At 41.3% G+C, this 17075-nt stretch overlaps 1 protein-coding gene across 1 annotated transcript; it reads left to right on the forward strand.

Annotated features, from left to right (window-relative positions):
- The first annotated feature begins 15749 nt into the window (after positions 1–15749).
- LOC145056886 (uncharacterized) lies at positions 15750–16625 on the forward strand. Its single transcript, XM_079004606.1, has one exon. The coding sequence runs from the start codon at positions 16013–16015 to the stop codon at positions 16421–16423; it is 411 nt and encodes a 136-aa protein (XP_078860732.1). The 5' UTR covers positions 15750–16012; the 3' UTR covers positions 16424–16625.
- Positions 16626–17075: the final 450 nt, after the last annotated feature.

The following is a 17075-nucleotide window of genomic DNA, read 5'->3' on the forward strand; positions in this document are numbered from 1 at the left end:
CGAAAGTGCGAGCGGATTATAAGTCAGGTGGCCTCGTTTGACTATGACAGACATTGGTTGCTGACCCTACACGGGAGGGTATGGGTGTCGTTCTGGGGCAGAGTGCGGCAGATTCTGATGTCTGACCTGCAAGAAGGTCAAGGCGGAGCACCAGCGACCTCATGACAAGACGCAACCGTTGGATATCCCTATGTGGAAATGGGAAGATATTACTATGGATTTCATCACGAAGCTTCCTAGGACTGCACTGGGAGTGGATTCCATGTGGGTCATCGTGGATCGGTTAACCAAGAGTGCCAAGTTCATACAAATCCAGGAGAGCATATCGGCCGAGAAGCTAGTCGACATCTATATCCGAGAGGTGGTGGCCCGACACGGAGTGCCAGTCTCCGTGATTTCAGACAGAGACGTGCGGTTCACTTCCAGATTCTGGAAGAAATTCCATGACGAGTTAGGTACTTGCCTGCACTTTAGCACTGCTTTTCACTCGCAAACGGATTGTCAGAGCAAGCGGACCATTCAGAAATTGGAGGATATGTTGTGGGCTTGTGTTCTAGACTTCAATGGTAGCTGAGATACCTACCTCCCATTGGCAAAGTTTTCCTACAACAATAGCTACCACGCGAGTATTGTCCGTCCTCCCTTCAAGATGTTATACGGGAGAAAGTGCACGATCCCGATATGCTCGGGTGAGGTTGGGCTGAGGGTCATGGTGAGCACGGAAGTGGTGCTCAAGACGACAGAGAGGATCCGGCATGTCCGGAGCAGGATTCAGACTGCTCAGAGTCGGAAGAAACGTTATGCCAACAAACTTCGTTCGGACCTGGAGTTCCAGGTCGGAGATATGGTCCTCCCGAAGGTGTCACCTTGGAAAGGTGTCATCCGATTCAGGAAGTGGGTCAAGTTGGGCCCCAGGTACATTGGACCTTTCAGTGTTGCAGCTCAGGTGGGCAAGGTAGTGTATAGGCTGGACCTGTCAGCCAAAGTTAGCCAGATTCACAACACCTTTCACGTCTCCCAGCTGCAGAAGTGTCTGGCAGATGTTTCAACAGTGGTGCCTCTAGAGGATATTCGAATGGATGACAACCTGAACTACATCAAGCGGCCAGTAGCTGTCCTCTACAGGAAGGCGAAGGACCTGAGGAACAAGAGGGTTAAGTTGGTGAAGGTGCAATGGTAGCACCACAAGGGCTCAGAATGGACATGGGAGCTAGAAGATGAGATGAGGGAGAACTACCTCGAGCTTTTCCAAGACGCAGTGGCAGACTTCAAGGACGAAGTCTAGAATAAGTGTGGGAGATTTTTAGCGCCCGATTCCTGGTACGTAATTTAAATATAAATTATTGCACATTTGTTCTGGGACTCGGCGAGTTGGAGGCCCCAACTCGTCGAGTAGAGGTTAAAATTGGGACGCGGGAAGAAGAACCTACTTGACGAGTTGGATGCCCTGACTCGAAAAGTAGGCTTGTCTGGATGAAACCCTAATTTAAGGGTTTGCACCCTATTTAAATGCCTTAACACTCCAACTGTGGCCTCCGTCATCGCCTCCCTGTGTCCAGAAAGCCCTAAATCGAAACCCTAACCTTGTTTGAGTGTTCTTGAGCCATTTTTGTGTGTTTGTTGTGGTTGTGAAGCTTGAGGAGGAAGAAGGAGCTTGAGAGTTCAAGTGGAAGCTAGTAGATCCATAGGTTGTGTCCCATTTCCAGCTCATTTGAGGTAAAAAGCTTCAACCTTGACCATTTATCTCTTAGATGTCTAGTTAGGGTTCATTTTTACATTTTCTAAACTTTTATAGGTCACATTCGAGATTATGTGATTCTAAGAGGGTATGACTTAAGATCTGGAACCATTGAGGGTTCTTATGGCATAAAGGTGCCAACTTTATTGCCATAAGCACCCCATGCATCTTGTAGACTCCATTTTAGGGCCATTTGGGCCAAATACCCCATGCATGGACGTCAAGTTTGGGACTTTACATGTATTATGGACCCTAGAAGGTCAGATCTATGTTGTGGATGCATTAAGACCAACTGAAATCGAGTGTATAGTTTTGGACATAGAGGGACTCGGTGAGTCACTCATGTGACTCAGCGAGTCGGGTCGCATTTCCCACCAAATCCCATCTAATAATGGACCATGTGTTAAGTTATAAGAACACTCAATTGGTTGGGCTCAGTAAGGAGCTGGAAATCATGGGACTAGGTGAGTGTATGAACTAACTTGGCGAGTTCAAGGCTATGTCCCAAGAATATGAAGATGGACTCGGCGAGTCAAGGAAGAACTCGCCAAGTCAAGGAAGAACTCGACGAGTCAAGGACTAAACGTCCCAACTAGCATGAAGATGGGCTTGGCGAGTCAAAGAATGAACTCGCTGAGTCACTTGCAAAGGGTCCCGACTCTGTATCAGGGAACTCAACGAGTTGCTGGAGCAACTCGGCGAGTTGAACGAAAGTTAACTTTGACCAGGGTGTTGACTTTGACTTTGACTTTGACCTAAGTTTACCATGAAATGGTAAATGAGGAAGATGATTATGTGTAGGATTTATGAGGAGTTGATCCCGACAGCGAGGACAGTTCAGACACTTCATGACACTGAGGTGAGTTACCTTTCAGTATAAATGGGTCGAAGGCACCAAGGCCGGCCTACTAGTAAGAGTTATAGTAGAGATAATTATCTTTGTGATAATTATCTGGTATGTTGCTACCTGTTATGATTATGTGCTAGTATGATATAATGTTATGTGATACGTGATAGGAGGGGTAGGTTAGACCCCATTACCGGTCGAAAGGACCGAAGGGGTAGTTAGCACCCAGTTATGTTAGACAGTTTCTGACATATGTGCTATGATATTATTGGTAGTGGTAGGGGTGAAATAGTCCCCGGATACTGGTCGAAAGGACCGAAGGGGAGGCTAGCACCCTGATATGCTAGGCAAGGTACCGATCGATAGGATCGAAAGGGTGGTCAGTACCTAGTTATGTTATGCATTATGTGTTATGTATGGTATATGGTATGATGGGGGAACTCACTAAGGTTCGTGCTTACATTTTGCAGTTTTGTTTTCAGGTACCTCTACATCGAAGTGGAAGGAGCTGGCACGGTAACAGTGCATCACACACACATATGATTTCCGCATTTTTGAGATCCCTGGGATTGTACTCTGACTTTATTATTATTACACGACATGTTAATGATATTTGACTTATGGGATTATGGATTGATATGATATTGATGATGTTTTCAGTAAATGATTTTATAAGTTACTTAATTAAAAATGAAATTTTTGGCATTGAATTTCGGGAAGTTACACCTACTTTACATAGTTCTTGAAGACCTTTTTCATTTCACTTTGTACCATTTATTTATGTTCTCACAGATTATTAGGAGGTCTTTTATCATCCAAAAACACCCTCTTAATCCATCAAGTGCTCATTGAATCCTTTAAGATCATGATGATCCTTATACTTTAAATGAAGGGTTAATTAGTCCATTCTACACTTGAACATTTCAAAGTCCACAAAACTTGTTCTCAACTTGTTGAATACTCAAGAGGATGTTGTCAAGTGCATGAAACCATAACTAATCTCATTTTAAACACCTAATCTAACTATGAAATCCTCAACTCCATTCCATATTCCCAATTTGCCCTTTGGGCTAAAACAATCACTAGTGCTAGAACTTCACCAGGATCCCTTCATGTTTATGTTCCGATTTCATCTCTAGAGTTTCAATTCAAATTCATGTATGCAATTCACCTCTTAGATGTCAAACATTATGTTGTTATGTAACGTCCCAAAAATCAGGGGTAAAAATTTCGTTTTTAATATACCTAAATATAGATACCATTTAATTCAAACAATCAAATCATAGTCAATCAATCGTTTATTAGAGTTTATCCCAAAATCATTCATTGCGGAAATCATAGGTGTGTGCACTGCGATCAACACGAGCTCTTCCTTTCCAAAACGATGATACCTGAAACCATAAACAAACCTGTAAGCACAAAGCTTAGTGAGTTTCCCAGAGCATACCATTCACACAAACCACATATTTCATATCCTGTTAGCTATAAAAGCTACACACATCTCATATATACTGTTAGCTATAAAAGCTTCCATATATCACATAAGCCATGCATACATAAAACCTGTAATAGTGCCATGGGCTACCCCACATGGTCTTTACCTAGGACTGCCATGGGCTACCCCACATGGCCTTACATCCAATGTCATGGGCTACCTCACATGGTCTTCACCTAGGACTGCCATGGGCTACCCCACATGGTCTTACACCTAATGCTACGGGCTTCCCCCGGGGTCTTCCCTATAAATACCATATATAACCAAACAACAATTCATGCATCACATAAATATCTACACATAACACGTACATAAACCCATAAGGATGTCGTGGACTACCCCCAGGGTCTTATACCAGTGTGCCATGGGCTACCCTACATGGTCTTTACCTAGGACTGCCATGCGCTACCCCACATGGTCTTACATCCAATGCCATGGGCTACCCCACATGGTCTTCCACGTAAGTATCACAAAGACAAATAGCATATCACATAATTACCAGCATACCACCTAGCATCAAGCTAACTATCATGTCACGCAACATAAGATGGGTCGGCCTTGGTGCCTTAGACCTATTGGTATGGTGAGAAGACTCACCTGCAACTGTTCGCTGAAGAAATAAGATCACGCTGCTCCAACCTCCGACACGAACTCTTCCACTCGTCAACACCAAACAACTGAACTCAAATAAATACCAATAGTTAGCAAAATACCCCTGGAAGTCAACATGTCAACTCTTGGTCAAAGTCAACCTTCCAGGTCAACCCTACTTGCCGATTCTGCCTATTGACTCACCGAGTTCATACGCTCAGAGTCCTTTCATTCGCGACTCGACTCGCCGAGTCAGCCCCTGACTCGCCGAGTCTACCGATTTTCGAGTCCAGTCCTGTCCAACTCACTGAGTCCCCACTCAAATCACTGATCCGAGTCTCAACTTGAAGGGTTTGGGGGGGGGGGGGGGTTCAACAAACTCGCCGAGTTGTTCTTCCAACTCGCCGAGTTCATGCACATATTCATACAACTCGTCGAGTACACTCATGTGACTCGCCGAGTATCTCCAGTTCTCAATCCATTCAGAGGCTTTTCAAGCCATGCAGGGGCTCCAATCCATAGATATACCCTTCCACAAGCTATCTCTCACATAAAGTTGCAAACTTTGCGTGATACCAAGGAGATATAAGGCCAAAACACACTAGGGCTTGGGTTTTAGACAAAGGGGCTTCACCAACAACTTATTGGACTAAACTTTATGACTTTCTGCATTATTACCAACCTAGATCTGGGGTAGCATCCTCAGATCTACTCCAAACTCAAAATAGATCTCATCCATACTCAAAATGCCCAAAACTCAACATAAGATAGATCTAGATGCACATAAGCCCAAACAACATACTATTACCTCAAATGAAAGCTCCAACTGAAGTAAATCCCGGATCTACACCACTCCTTTGCAGCAAAGCCCTTGATCTTCAAGCCCCTCTCAAAGATTCTCGCTTCTAAGGCTCTAATCTCTCAATTAGTGAAGGCTCACTCAATTCTAGGGTTTCTGGAACTCAAAAGGGGAGTAAAGAGGCTGAGGGTGGGTTATAATGTGCTTTATATAGGGCACAACCTCTGGGATTAGGGTTTTTCTTACCCAGACCAGACTCGCCGAGTCCATTCGCGGACTCGCCGAGTGGGTCACTTAGTTAATGACCTGGATCCCGCTCCGACTCGTCGAGTTCCTCCCTGTACTCGACGAGTTGACTATTGATTTAGAGCTTAACCTTTCTTTTCTTGGTCTTCCTGATTCTGGGTGTTACAACTCTCCCCCACTTAAACTAGACTTCGTCCTCGAAGTCCACCACGACCAACTATTACACAACCCACTTACTGCTTACCACTAGCTATGCACTTAACTTATCCGATTGAAATTCTTGAAAATGTCTTATCCTGACTAACCTGATCATTACCATCTTCCAGTGTACCACTTTTACCTAACCAGAAAATCTCATCGGCACTCACTGTGCACCTACTGCTGATACACAAGGGGTTTACCCCTTTTATCCTGCATTACCACTAACCTTTCCAAGGCAACTTTCCACAAGCAACAAACCTTTCCAAGATCATTCAATCCCCTACCGAGCTGCAATCCCGGCCACTCCCAGTGCCGACCATCGAACCCTTATCCACTAAATAGTACCACCTGTGATGCTCCAATACTGAAATCTCCACTCCGTGCGTGAATTCAAACAATCCACTCGAGAAACCGATCCCTTTCTGCTATGGTCAAAACTCAACTAGAACTATGAAACCACCCTGAGATTACCTGGTTCCGCGGTGAGCAACTTAGCATCACCCGCCCACTTGAACGACATGGTCGCCTCTAAAAGCATACCCAACTCAAAACTGATACCGACCATAACACTGAAACTATCTGAAACACTGAACTGCCTGGAGCACTGAACTGCTTGAAACACTGAACTGCCCAAAATATCTCGAGTCCTTCCTGGTCTCCAATCATTCGTCGGTTATTTGCAACACCGAGTTCCAACGCAACTGTGGAGTCCAAGGACTCCTCACTCAGTCTCTCCCATGACTTCTGAACGAAATCTTTCTCTGGAACTAGTTTCCACTAGTTATCCTGTCACTGTGGCTCTAACAACCTCCTGCTACTACGAAACTGCTTTTCTGAAGAACGACCGGGACCTCCCTGGTCCTGACTTGACTGTCAACTGTCCGAAGCACCGGACACCTTCCCGATTGCTGAGCCAGAGACACATGCTCCACATTCCCACATGACCTCCGAAGGACATCTCGTCTGACAATAACCGCCCTGGCGATATCTTTTCTCTCGACTCCTTCACTCCCTTGATCCATCCGATCATGACAGGCTGACAACCCATCGCCACTGACTCTGACGCAAAAATGAATGCCACAAGAACAACTATGGTCTGACATCATACCCAACCTCCCTTGACATGTCTTTTCCTTGTTAAACATGTCATGGTCCCATTACTGATAGAACCAATTTGAGTCACACTGTGATGGCTTGAGCTACCATCAACAACACCCATTCATTACCGTGGTATCCTGCATTTGATGCCCTTAGCATCTTATGCTCCCAATCTCATCTTACTGAAACAAAATCCTGTACTGAACATGCACAATCCCTGATTCGGAATCCTTTCCGAAACCAGTCGACACCCCACTACTACCTCGAGGTTCATAATACACCATAACTTCCGACGTCCCCTTCATGGCCGGTAGACAATCACCCTTAGCCACTCCCTGAGACTACCTGTTTCTCATCTGGTCCAACCACCATGTTTCCAGGTGATCAAAAACCAAGACTACCCAGCCGTAGCCATACTGCATCACGTGCCACTTATCTACAAGATCCTGCAACTCGAGATCCAACCCCGAACTCAACAATCTCTACCATTTCCATTCTGAAATCCCATACCCATCCGGGCTCGCCCATGAATAATTCATCGAATAATCCCTCCGATCCTAATTCTACCTAAGTTGTGGCTTTCCTTCGACTTTGCGAACTGATCTACCGTAGACCCAATCACTCGAAGAACTCATGAATGCTATGACTACCCCGTAGTCTTACAACACTTTCACAGAGAATGCTACGGCTCCTCGTAGTCTTACAACACTTTCACAGTGAATGCTATGGCTCCCCCATAGTCTATCCGCCCAAACTGAACTCAATTACCGACTGGAACACTACCTGGTTCCCTTCCCCGAAGCCTACAATATGACGTCAGAAGGACGCGATCTAATTGTCGGGGAGTTTCCTGAACTCCCATCTCACAATATCCGATACTCAGTCGACCCCCAAGGCCGCCTTTCCTTCCCAAAAGGAAAATGTGAGACGCATCCACGTCTCACACTTGCTTTTCTCCGGGATATCTGAATATTTCTCCCCCACTTAGATTCGACTAAGTCCGCTTGGTACATGAAAATTGAAGGATTCCCAAATCCTCTCTCTAGCTCCAATGGTCAATTTGTTGACGGGAGGCGCCTAACAAAGCTAGAACACCAAGAATAACCCTTCCCAAAACAACACAACTTCCGAAGACCCGCTAGCATCTCTGAATCCCAACCATAACAACGAATTTAGATGCTTTAAATACTGTTATGCTCGGTTCTTGCTGACCGAAGGTCGGATGGTCTAACCAAATCTTCAGCAACAATTCTCTCTTCCCTTGACAACCTCGGGAGCCCTTCCAAACATAATAGCTAAGGTTACTGGAACCTAGTCAAAGTTTCCTTCATATAAGCCCTGGAAGCAATCCAGGCCATACTCAAAATGACACGCGCGTACTGAAAATTCTTTGATAACTGGAGTCGGTGCCCTCACTTCTCCTCCCTGATCGTCAAGTGGTTGACTTCCTTGTCCCCCATCTGCCTTCAATGACAATATGACGGACTTGCCCCCTATGGGCATTCCCTACTGACGTGGCCCAACCTGCTACACCTGTAGCTACCAAGATCACCATATAGCCTCCGAAATGACTCGGAGCGATCCCGATATGTGCGGAATCCACTCCGCAAGATACGTCCATCTGAAAGCTCCTTAAAGATTCCTCGGTGCGCTGGCTGGCACCTGATACTCTTGCTAACTCGAATAATAGCAGAAATCCAACCCGAGGTCTAACTATCACACTCCCCAAGTAATATAAATTACCGGTACCACCGGAAATGACCGAAGATAGTATATCCGCAAACACCTGGAGGACTCCTGACCATCTCCTCCTGAGTTACCTCGACCATCCGGAGAACATGATGCAACACTTCATCCCGATCCCAATTGCAATCCAATCCCTTGTAACGAGCTCCATCGCGTAGTTTTCGCAAGTGTTGCACCAAATCCGGCCCTGTTGGCCTCTCAAAAGTTGATCCAAACTCCTGGATCCCCCTCCTGAGATCCTCCACTATAGGCACCCGGGTTGGTCCCCTTTCCAAAGGTGACCCTAATCAATCCCTGCTCTCGAACTTTAGAAAGCATAATATTTAGGGTCTCGCACCCTGACACACTCACCTGCTCAATCGTTCACGGCCGATCTGCAATAGATGGATCAACTTATGCTCCCAACCAGTTACAAACTATCCCCAAGACAAGGTCTTTAACTCCGAAAGTGCAATAGATCGCACCATCAATCCTTTCCGCCTGATGCAAGAGATCCAATGCGAACTCCCAATCCTAGCAGTCCTTCTGCTAATTGGCTCTCTACCGGAGCCAGGACCAAACCCTGGCCCTACCCCTTGCGTGCTCATCCGCATTCTGCACTGCATCTATCTCCACAATCCACTCGTAACCACAAATTCCTTTCCTAGGTTTCTTGGATTCTTCGAGACTTTCCCCGATTCAAGTATGGATCCTGTGCTTTCAGTAGTACGGGCCCAATACTACCTTCCACACCTATCCATACATTCCTCCGGAATCATCCCAAATCCTCTAAGTCACCTACTTCCCTGATGTACTAAATGTCTGCTAGACAGCAACACAATATCCACCTAAGCACCTTATAGGTCTCCCCCTAGGCTTCCAATCACACCGAACCGCCCCACTACTCACTGGAGCATATCCTAGGCTTTCCTAGGTTCCTGACCTCGCCCTGCCTTCAGCTGCTGAGGAACTCCTCACGATGTCAGTCATCTACCTCCTGGATATCGTCACATCCACTTAGTAGCTGACTCCCATCACTAAAGAGTTCCACAAAGTACAAAGCAAGCAGCATTCGTGCAGACGCACTCCTGACACTATTCTCATCCTAGGCTCATCCTAGGGTAATCTCCGACCCACAAACGATCATAGAATATCCGGCCCACGTACCATAACCTAAGTTGTCCACATCCACCCTCGCTGACGGCTGCCTTATGCATGAAAATTGTACACAGAACAGGAAACGAGCCGCACCAATTATTCTATGGCCATGAGATCTTATCCGTATACAATTTTAAAACATACACGTGGTAGTTACCAATATCAATAATCATTCTCATTCTAGCATGGCATCCAATATTCCAAAGCTACAAGCATCACATATCAGGCCAATCTATCGCTGACTACTCAGCACTAGCATGCAAGTCTAAGGGCTCATAAAACATACAAAGGCATCTCTCCTAGCCCTAACTAGCATGCGATATTCAGATTCATAAGCAAATCATAACAGATAAAAGATGTGGGTATTCTGGGGAAACTTACTTGAGCCCGGTTGATTGCATGCACCGCACCTTTTTGTTTCTTAGAAAACTTTTCCTTGAAAACATTTTCCTTTAAAACCTTACAGACCCTCAGTTTGAGTCCAGACACACTCGAAAGTATGTCTGAATCCCTCAAACCAAGGCTCTGATATCAACTTGTAACGTCCCAAAAATCAGGGGTAAAAATTTCGTTTTTAATATAACTAAAACATAGATACCATTTAATTCAAACAATCAAATCATAGCCAATCAATCTTTTATCAGAGTTTATCCCAAAATCATTCATTGCGGAAATCATAGGTGTGTGCACTGCGATCAACACGAGCTCTTCCTTTCCAAAACGATGATACCTGAAACCATAAACAAACCTGTAAGCACGAAGCTTAGTGAGTTTCCCAGAGCATACCATTCACACAAACCACATATTTCATATCCTGTTAGCTATAAAAGCTATACACATCTCATATATACTGTTAGCTATAAAAGCTTTCATATATCACATAAGCCATGCATACATAAAACCTGTAATAGTGCCATGGGCTACCCCACATGGTCTTTACCTAGGACTGCCATGGGCTACCCCACATGGCCTTACATCCAATGCCATGGGCTACCCCACATGGTCTTCACCTAGGACTGCCATGGGCTACCCCATATGGTCTTACACCCAATGCCACGGGCTTCCCCCGGGGTCTTCCCTACAAATACCATATATAACCAAACAGCAATTCATGCATCACATAAATATCTACACATAACATGTACATAAACCTGTAAGGATGTCATGGACTACCCCCAGGGTCTTATACCAGTGTGCCATGGGCTACCCTACATGGTCTTTACCTAGGACTGCCATGCGCTACCCCACATGGTCTTACATCCAATGCCATGGGCTACCCCACATGGTCTTCCACGTAAGTATCACAAAGACAAATAGCATATCACATAATTACCAGCATACCACCTAGCATCAAGCTAACTATCATGTCACACAACATAAGATGGGTCGGCCTTGGTGCCTTAGACCTATTGGTATGGTGAGAAGACTCACCTGCAACTGTCCGCTAAAGAAATAAGATCACGCTGCTCCAACCTCCGACACGAACTCTTCCACTCGTCAACACCAAACAACTGAACTCAAATAAATACCAATAGTTACCAAAATACCCCTGGAAGTCAACATGTCAACTCTTGGTCAAAGTCAACCTTCCAGGTCAACCCTACTCGCCGATTCTGCCTACTGACTCACCGAGTTCATACGCTCAGAGTCCTTTCATTCGCGACTCGACTCGCCGAGTCTACCGATTTTCGAGTCCAGTCCTGTCCAACTCACTGAGTCCCCACTTAAATCACTGATCCGAGTCTCAACTTGAAGGGTTTGGGGGGGGGGGGGTTTCGCGACTTGACTCACCGAGTCCAAGAACAGACTCACCGAGTCCAAGGCATTCTTCAACAGACTCGCCAAGTTGTTCTTCCAACTCGCCGAGTTCATGCACATATTCATACAACTCGTCGAGTACACTCATGTGGCTCGCCGAGTATCTCCAGTTCTCAATCCATTCAGAGGCTTTTCAAGCCATGCAGGGGCTCCAATCCATAGATCTACCCTTCCACAAGCTATCTCTCACGTAAAGTTGCAAACTTTACGTGATACTAAGGAGATATAAGGCTAAAACACACTAGGGCTTGGGTTTTAGACAAAGGGGCTTCACCAACAACTTATTGGACTAAACTTTATGACTTTCTGCATTATTACCAACCTAGATCTGAGGTAGCATCCTCAGATCTACTCCAAACTCAAAATAGATCTCATCCATACTCAAAATGCCCAAAACTCAACATAAGATAGATCTAGATGCACATAAGCCCAAACAACAGACTATTACCTCAAATGAAAGCTCCAACTGAAGTAAATCCCGGATCTACACCACTCCTTTGCAGCAAAGCCCTTGATCTTCAAGCCCCTCTCAAAGATTCTCGCTTCCAAGGCTCTAATCTCTCAATTAGTGAAGGCTCACTCAATTCTAGGGTTTCTGGAACTCAAAAGGGGAGTAAAGAGGCTGAGGGTGGGTTATAATGTGCTTTATATAGGGCACAACCTCTGGGATTAGGGTTTTTCTTACCCAGACCAGACTCGCCGAGTCCACTCGCGGACTCGCCGAGTGGGTCACTTAGTTAATGACCCGGATCCCGCTCCGACTCGTCGAGTTCCTCCCTGTACTCGACGAGTTGACTATTGATTTAGAGCTTAACCTTTCTTTTCTTGGTCTTCCTGATTCTGGGTGTTACATGTTATTAATAAATTTCCCAAAATTCATTTTTGTGTACAAACTCCATGGATTCATTCAATAATAAATCAACACTTACTATTTTGCATCTAAATCATACTAAAAGCATCCATTCATGGTTTTGAAGTTCATTTGCTCAATAATTATACCATAATGCATAAAATCCATTGATGTCATCATATCTTTCCCAAAATCACAAAAAATTCATGTTTATGCAACATTCTACCATCATGGATGTGTTTGAGTATTCTAATTGGATTCATTGTCATCAAACATCATCTAGGTCATTAAATCCATTCAAATTTAACATATACACATGAAATGCCTAATTTAGATTTCTAGGGTTCATGAAGATTTTCACCTAAACCATCAAATCTACAATATAGTGATTGGAATCACCAAAACTACTCAAGGAAGGTTAGAAACCAAAATCGTAACCATGTGAAGAAGCTAAATTCGACATTGGTGTTTTCTCCAAGCATTGAACTTGAAGTTTAGGAGTAATATAGGAGAGATTATATCTCATTAGCCTTTGACTGTTTCCCTTCTTGTTTGAATGCTTCAAAACGTGCTTGATTCAAACCCTATGAGCTCTTAAGATCAAATCGCCATTAGGGAGTTCTTCCCTTGCAAAACACGATCTAAAGAAGAAGAATTAAGGAGCCTTACATCTTATCTCCCAATATTTTCACTATTGGTCCCTCTAGTTTACATCTTTTGTCTAAACCCCACTAAACCACAATATTTGTGACTTTAACTTACGGTTTTTGACATAAGAAGTCCTTCTCCATCCATTTTATAACTTTGGTAGTCCCTTCCCTTCCACTAATTGAGTCAACCCTTTGGTCAACTCATTTTGCTAACTTGACACTTTTGTCCCTTTAACCTTTAAAATGTTATTATTTTGACTTCGAACCTTCTAAACTTCGTATCAAGTAATGATATAATTATTTCTTAATGATTTATTTACTTTATTAATTTAAGAAGCTAGTCTTAAATTTTAGGATGTTACAAAGAAGAAGAATATTAAGAAGAAGAAGAAACAGAGAAAAAGAAGGAAGAAGATTAGTCAAATGGATAAGAACTGGTTAATAGACAAATATAAAGCATGGAATGGTCAAATGGGTTTTAGATGATTGGCTGACCCCTTTAGTTTTACAAAATGACCTATTCGACCCGGTAAAACCAACTTTGTTCCCCTAAAAGGCACGAAAATAACATAAGTGACTGAATGGGCAAATGTGAAATACATTGTAGGGCTACAATATCATTTTCCGTTAGTAAAGGTTACTGATTGATGTTTAGCCGACTTGTGTGCACTAAGAGCTTAAAGGGGGTGTTGAACAAGTGATTACATGTTGTCTTCGGCTAGGTGTTTGACTAACAAATTGACTTTAGTTGTGAGAGAATCTCCTAGATGGAACAACTTAGTTCTTATCAAGGAGAATTTTTTGGCTTCGAGAGTGAAGTTGAATAACTCCGAATAATGATCAATCTAGACAACATGATATTGAAATGGATTCTCTTTTGTGTGTTACATGTGATTCGCAAATAGGGACTTTGGACCATATTCTTTTTTATTGTGCTCTCGTGCTTTCTATATTATCATAAAATTCCAAGGTGGTTTTAAAATAAAGTTATATAAATAAAAAAAGGAAAATTTAATTGAAAATGGTATAATAATAATTTCAGATCAAATTTCTAACAAAATGAAACAACATGATCAACCAAAATGGGGACAATGTTCGTAAAATAAATTAGCATAGAATGAACTTGTGACTTATGTAAACCACATGGATCATTTATGTAATTTTGTTTTGTAATAATAAACTTTAATTAAATAATAGTATATGGTAAAATAAATTGTATATAAATATATTTATATATTTGTTTGATGCAAAATACATGTTATATGTTTTCTAGTACTCTAAAAAGAATTATATGTAATCTAAAAAAAATATAAAATCTTGAAATCTTGAAATGTAATTACATTTTTTAGTTTTTAATAAATAATAAATATATTTCATTGAAGTTTTGAAAATTTTAAAAATATGAATACTATTAAAAGCTATATGAATAAAAATAATTTATAATTATAAATATATATCATTTCTTTCATAGAATGAGTGAAAAAAGAAACCGCTCCCAATAAATGAAAATCAGAAAAGATATCACATTCTGTGATGAAAGCTTCGTTCATTTTTCCTATGTCAACCAAAGCATTTTTTTTCTTCATTCCACCATAATGTTCCATTTTATTACATATTCGATTATTGGATAGCAGGAATTACTTCAAAGAATAAACTGATTGGGAGTGACAAATGGTTAAATTTTATGACTTGATTTCCTTTTCAGTAGTTCATGTAAACATGTTGCTTGAGTGTAAAAATCCATCTCATCTTAGAGAGTATGTGATATAAAATATGAATATTTATTGTTCTCTTGCTTTACTTAAAAATTTAGCACAATTGATATCACTTTCTTAGTAAATTGTCATAAATTAAAGTAAGATATCACTTCAATAATAATTTGTCTTAAATGAAAGTAAGATGTACACAATTCAAGTAAATGAAACATAATATACACACTTATTGTTCAAGGACAATCTTTTACCTAAAATGTTGGTTGCACACTTTTCGGATGCAAAATCCTTTGTCAAGTACAAAATAAATTTAAAAATATATACATAAAACAATTTTTCGGGAAAATAAAGATGGATCATATACAAATGTGTAAGCTGGTGAAGCCGACGACAATAAATACATTACCTAGTCTTGTACAGAATGACCGGTGGAAGTTGGATTGTCCCACCACTAAATAATAATAATAATTAATAAAAACATATATTATTCACACAGTTGTAAATTTATAATGGCTTAATAGATTCAATTGAGGCTCTCAAAACTCTAAAGAAGGATTAAATGCATAAACTTACATAGTAAAAAAAAGAAAAAAGAGAGAGGAGTTCTTTGAGACGAAACCAAAGCAAAAGACAAACGTCGACCATTTTACTCTAAAACTAATAACTTAAAAAAAACACTTTAATAAAAAAGTCTTTCTCGTGAAATTCATAGAAAATAAAGGCCCACACGCTCCTCCAACGCTCTTTCCAGCTTCACAATTTTCAATAAAAATACATTTTCGATAATAAAAATATATACATATATATATACTAGCTCCCAACGGCTACATATGAGTAACTAGCAAACATCGACAACTAGTTACATGTTGTTTCCTTTGTCACACCATTATTAGCCGTTTGGTTGGCATATTCAACTACTACCATACAAACTCCACCTTTCACCACCTCATTTTAAATTCAGAAAACCAGAAAACTTTGACTCCTTCCACCTTCAAAACCCTTAGAACAAACACCTATATACATACATACATACACACTCTTTTCACTTACAAACACACACCCATTATCGCCTATCCTCCTACAAATGGATTGCTTGGTTCTACCAGTCTCAATCTTGAGCCGCCGTTGCTCCGGCCACCTGCTAGGTTACCGGCAGCTAACTGATGACTTCTTTGTTGGCTCAGATGATCCGATCACAGTGGTGGTAGGGAAGGAAAAGAAGGAGTTTTTGGTGGACCCTTTCGTGTTAGATGAAAACCCTTTTAGGGTTTTGTTTGATTTGGTGAAGAACAAGAAGAAACACTCATCATCATCATCATCATCATCATCGTCATCAAGATTGATGGTTGATCAACAGAAGAAGAAGAGGGTGTTGTATGTAGATGTGGATGCCATTTTGTTTGAGCATATGTTATGGTTGATGCATAATGATGTATCATCATTGTTCAAGCTTAATCTCAGGGAAATTATTGATTTCTATGCTCAAGATTACTAGCTATTTATGTAATTAATCATCTTTTACATAACAATATAATTACACAAAAGATTGGATTAATTTATATAATCTATTTCTTATCTTTCTTTCATTTTTTTGGTATGTTCGGGGGTGGGGTAAATAAATTATGTTGAATTTTTAAATTTGTATTTACAATGTACTCTTGTAAGAGGAATAATTAACACAATATTTAGATTGATAAGTAACTGTTATATCATATATGTATAATGTTCCTTTTCTTCTTGTTTGTCTACTTATTTTGTGGTTTGGATCTAATTAATTATATAGAAATGATTAGTTTTTTGTTTTTTTTTTTTGTTTTTTTTTTTGTAAATATAATGTGTTATAAAGAAATCTTTGTTGAGAAATTACTTACTTGATTAAAAAAACAGGAAAAATATAATTAATCAATTTACCTTTTTTATATATAATTTATCTAAAATCATCAAATCTCACGAGTACTAAGGTTTGTTATATATCGATAATAATGAATGTTTATTTGCAAGAAAAATATTAAGATACCGTGTCTGAGTTTCTTATCAGTTTTATTAATTAAGTTTGAATCCCACTTAATTAAAGTGTAAATTTAATAAATCTCAATTAAATAAACATTTAAAGTTTAAACTGTTATTTCACAATAGATGCATATGTT

The sequence above is a fragment of the Lactuca serriola genome, chromosome 6, assembly GCF_051521515.1.
Source record: "Lactuca serriola cultivar US96UC23 chromosome 6, Lser_US96UC23_V15, whole genome shotgun sequence".
Taxonomy (NCBI): domain Eukaryota; kingdom Viridiplantae; phylum Streptophyta; class Magnoliopsida; order Asterales; family Asteraceae; genus Lactuca; species Lactuca serriola.

Coding starts and splice junctions, on each gene's coding strand:
- LOC145056886 (XM_079004606.1), top strand. CDS start 16,013: ATGGATTGCTTGGTTCTACCAGTCTCAATCTTGAGCCGCCGTTGCTCC.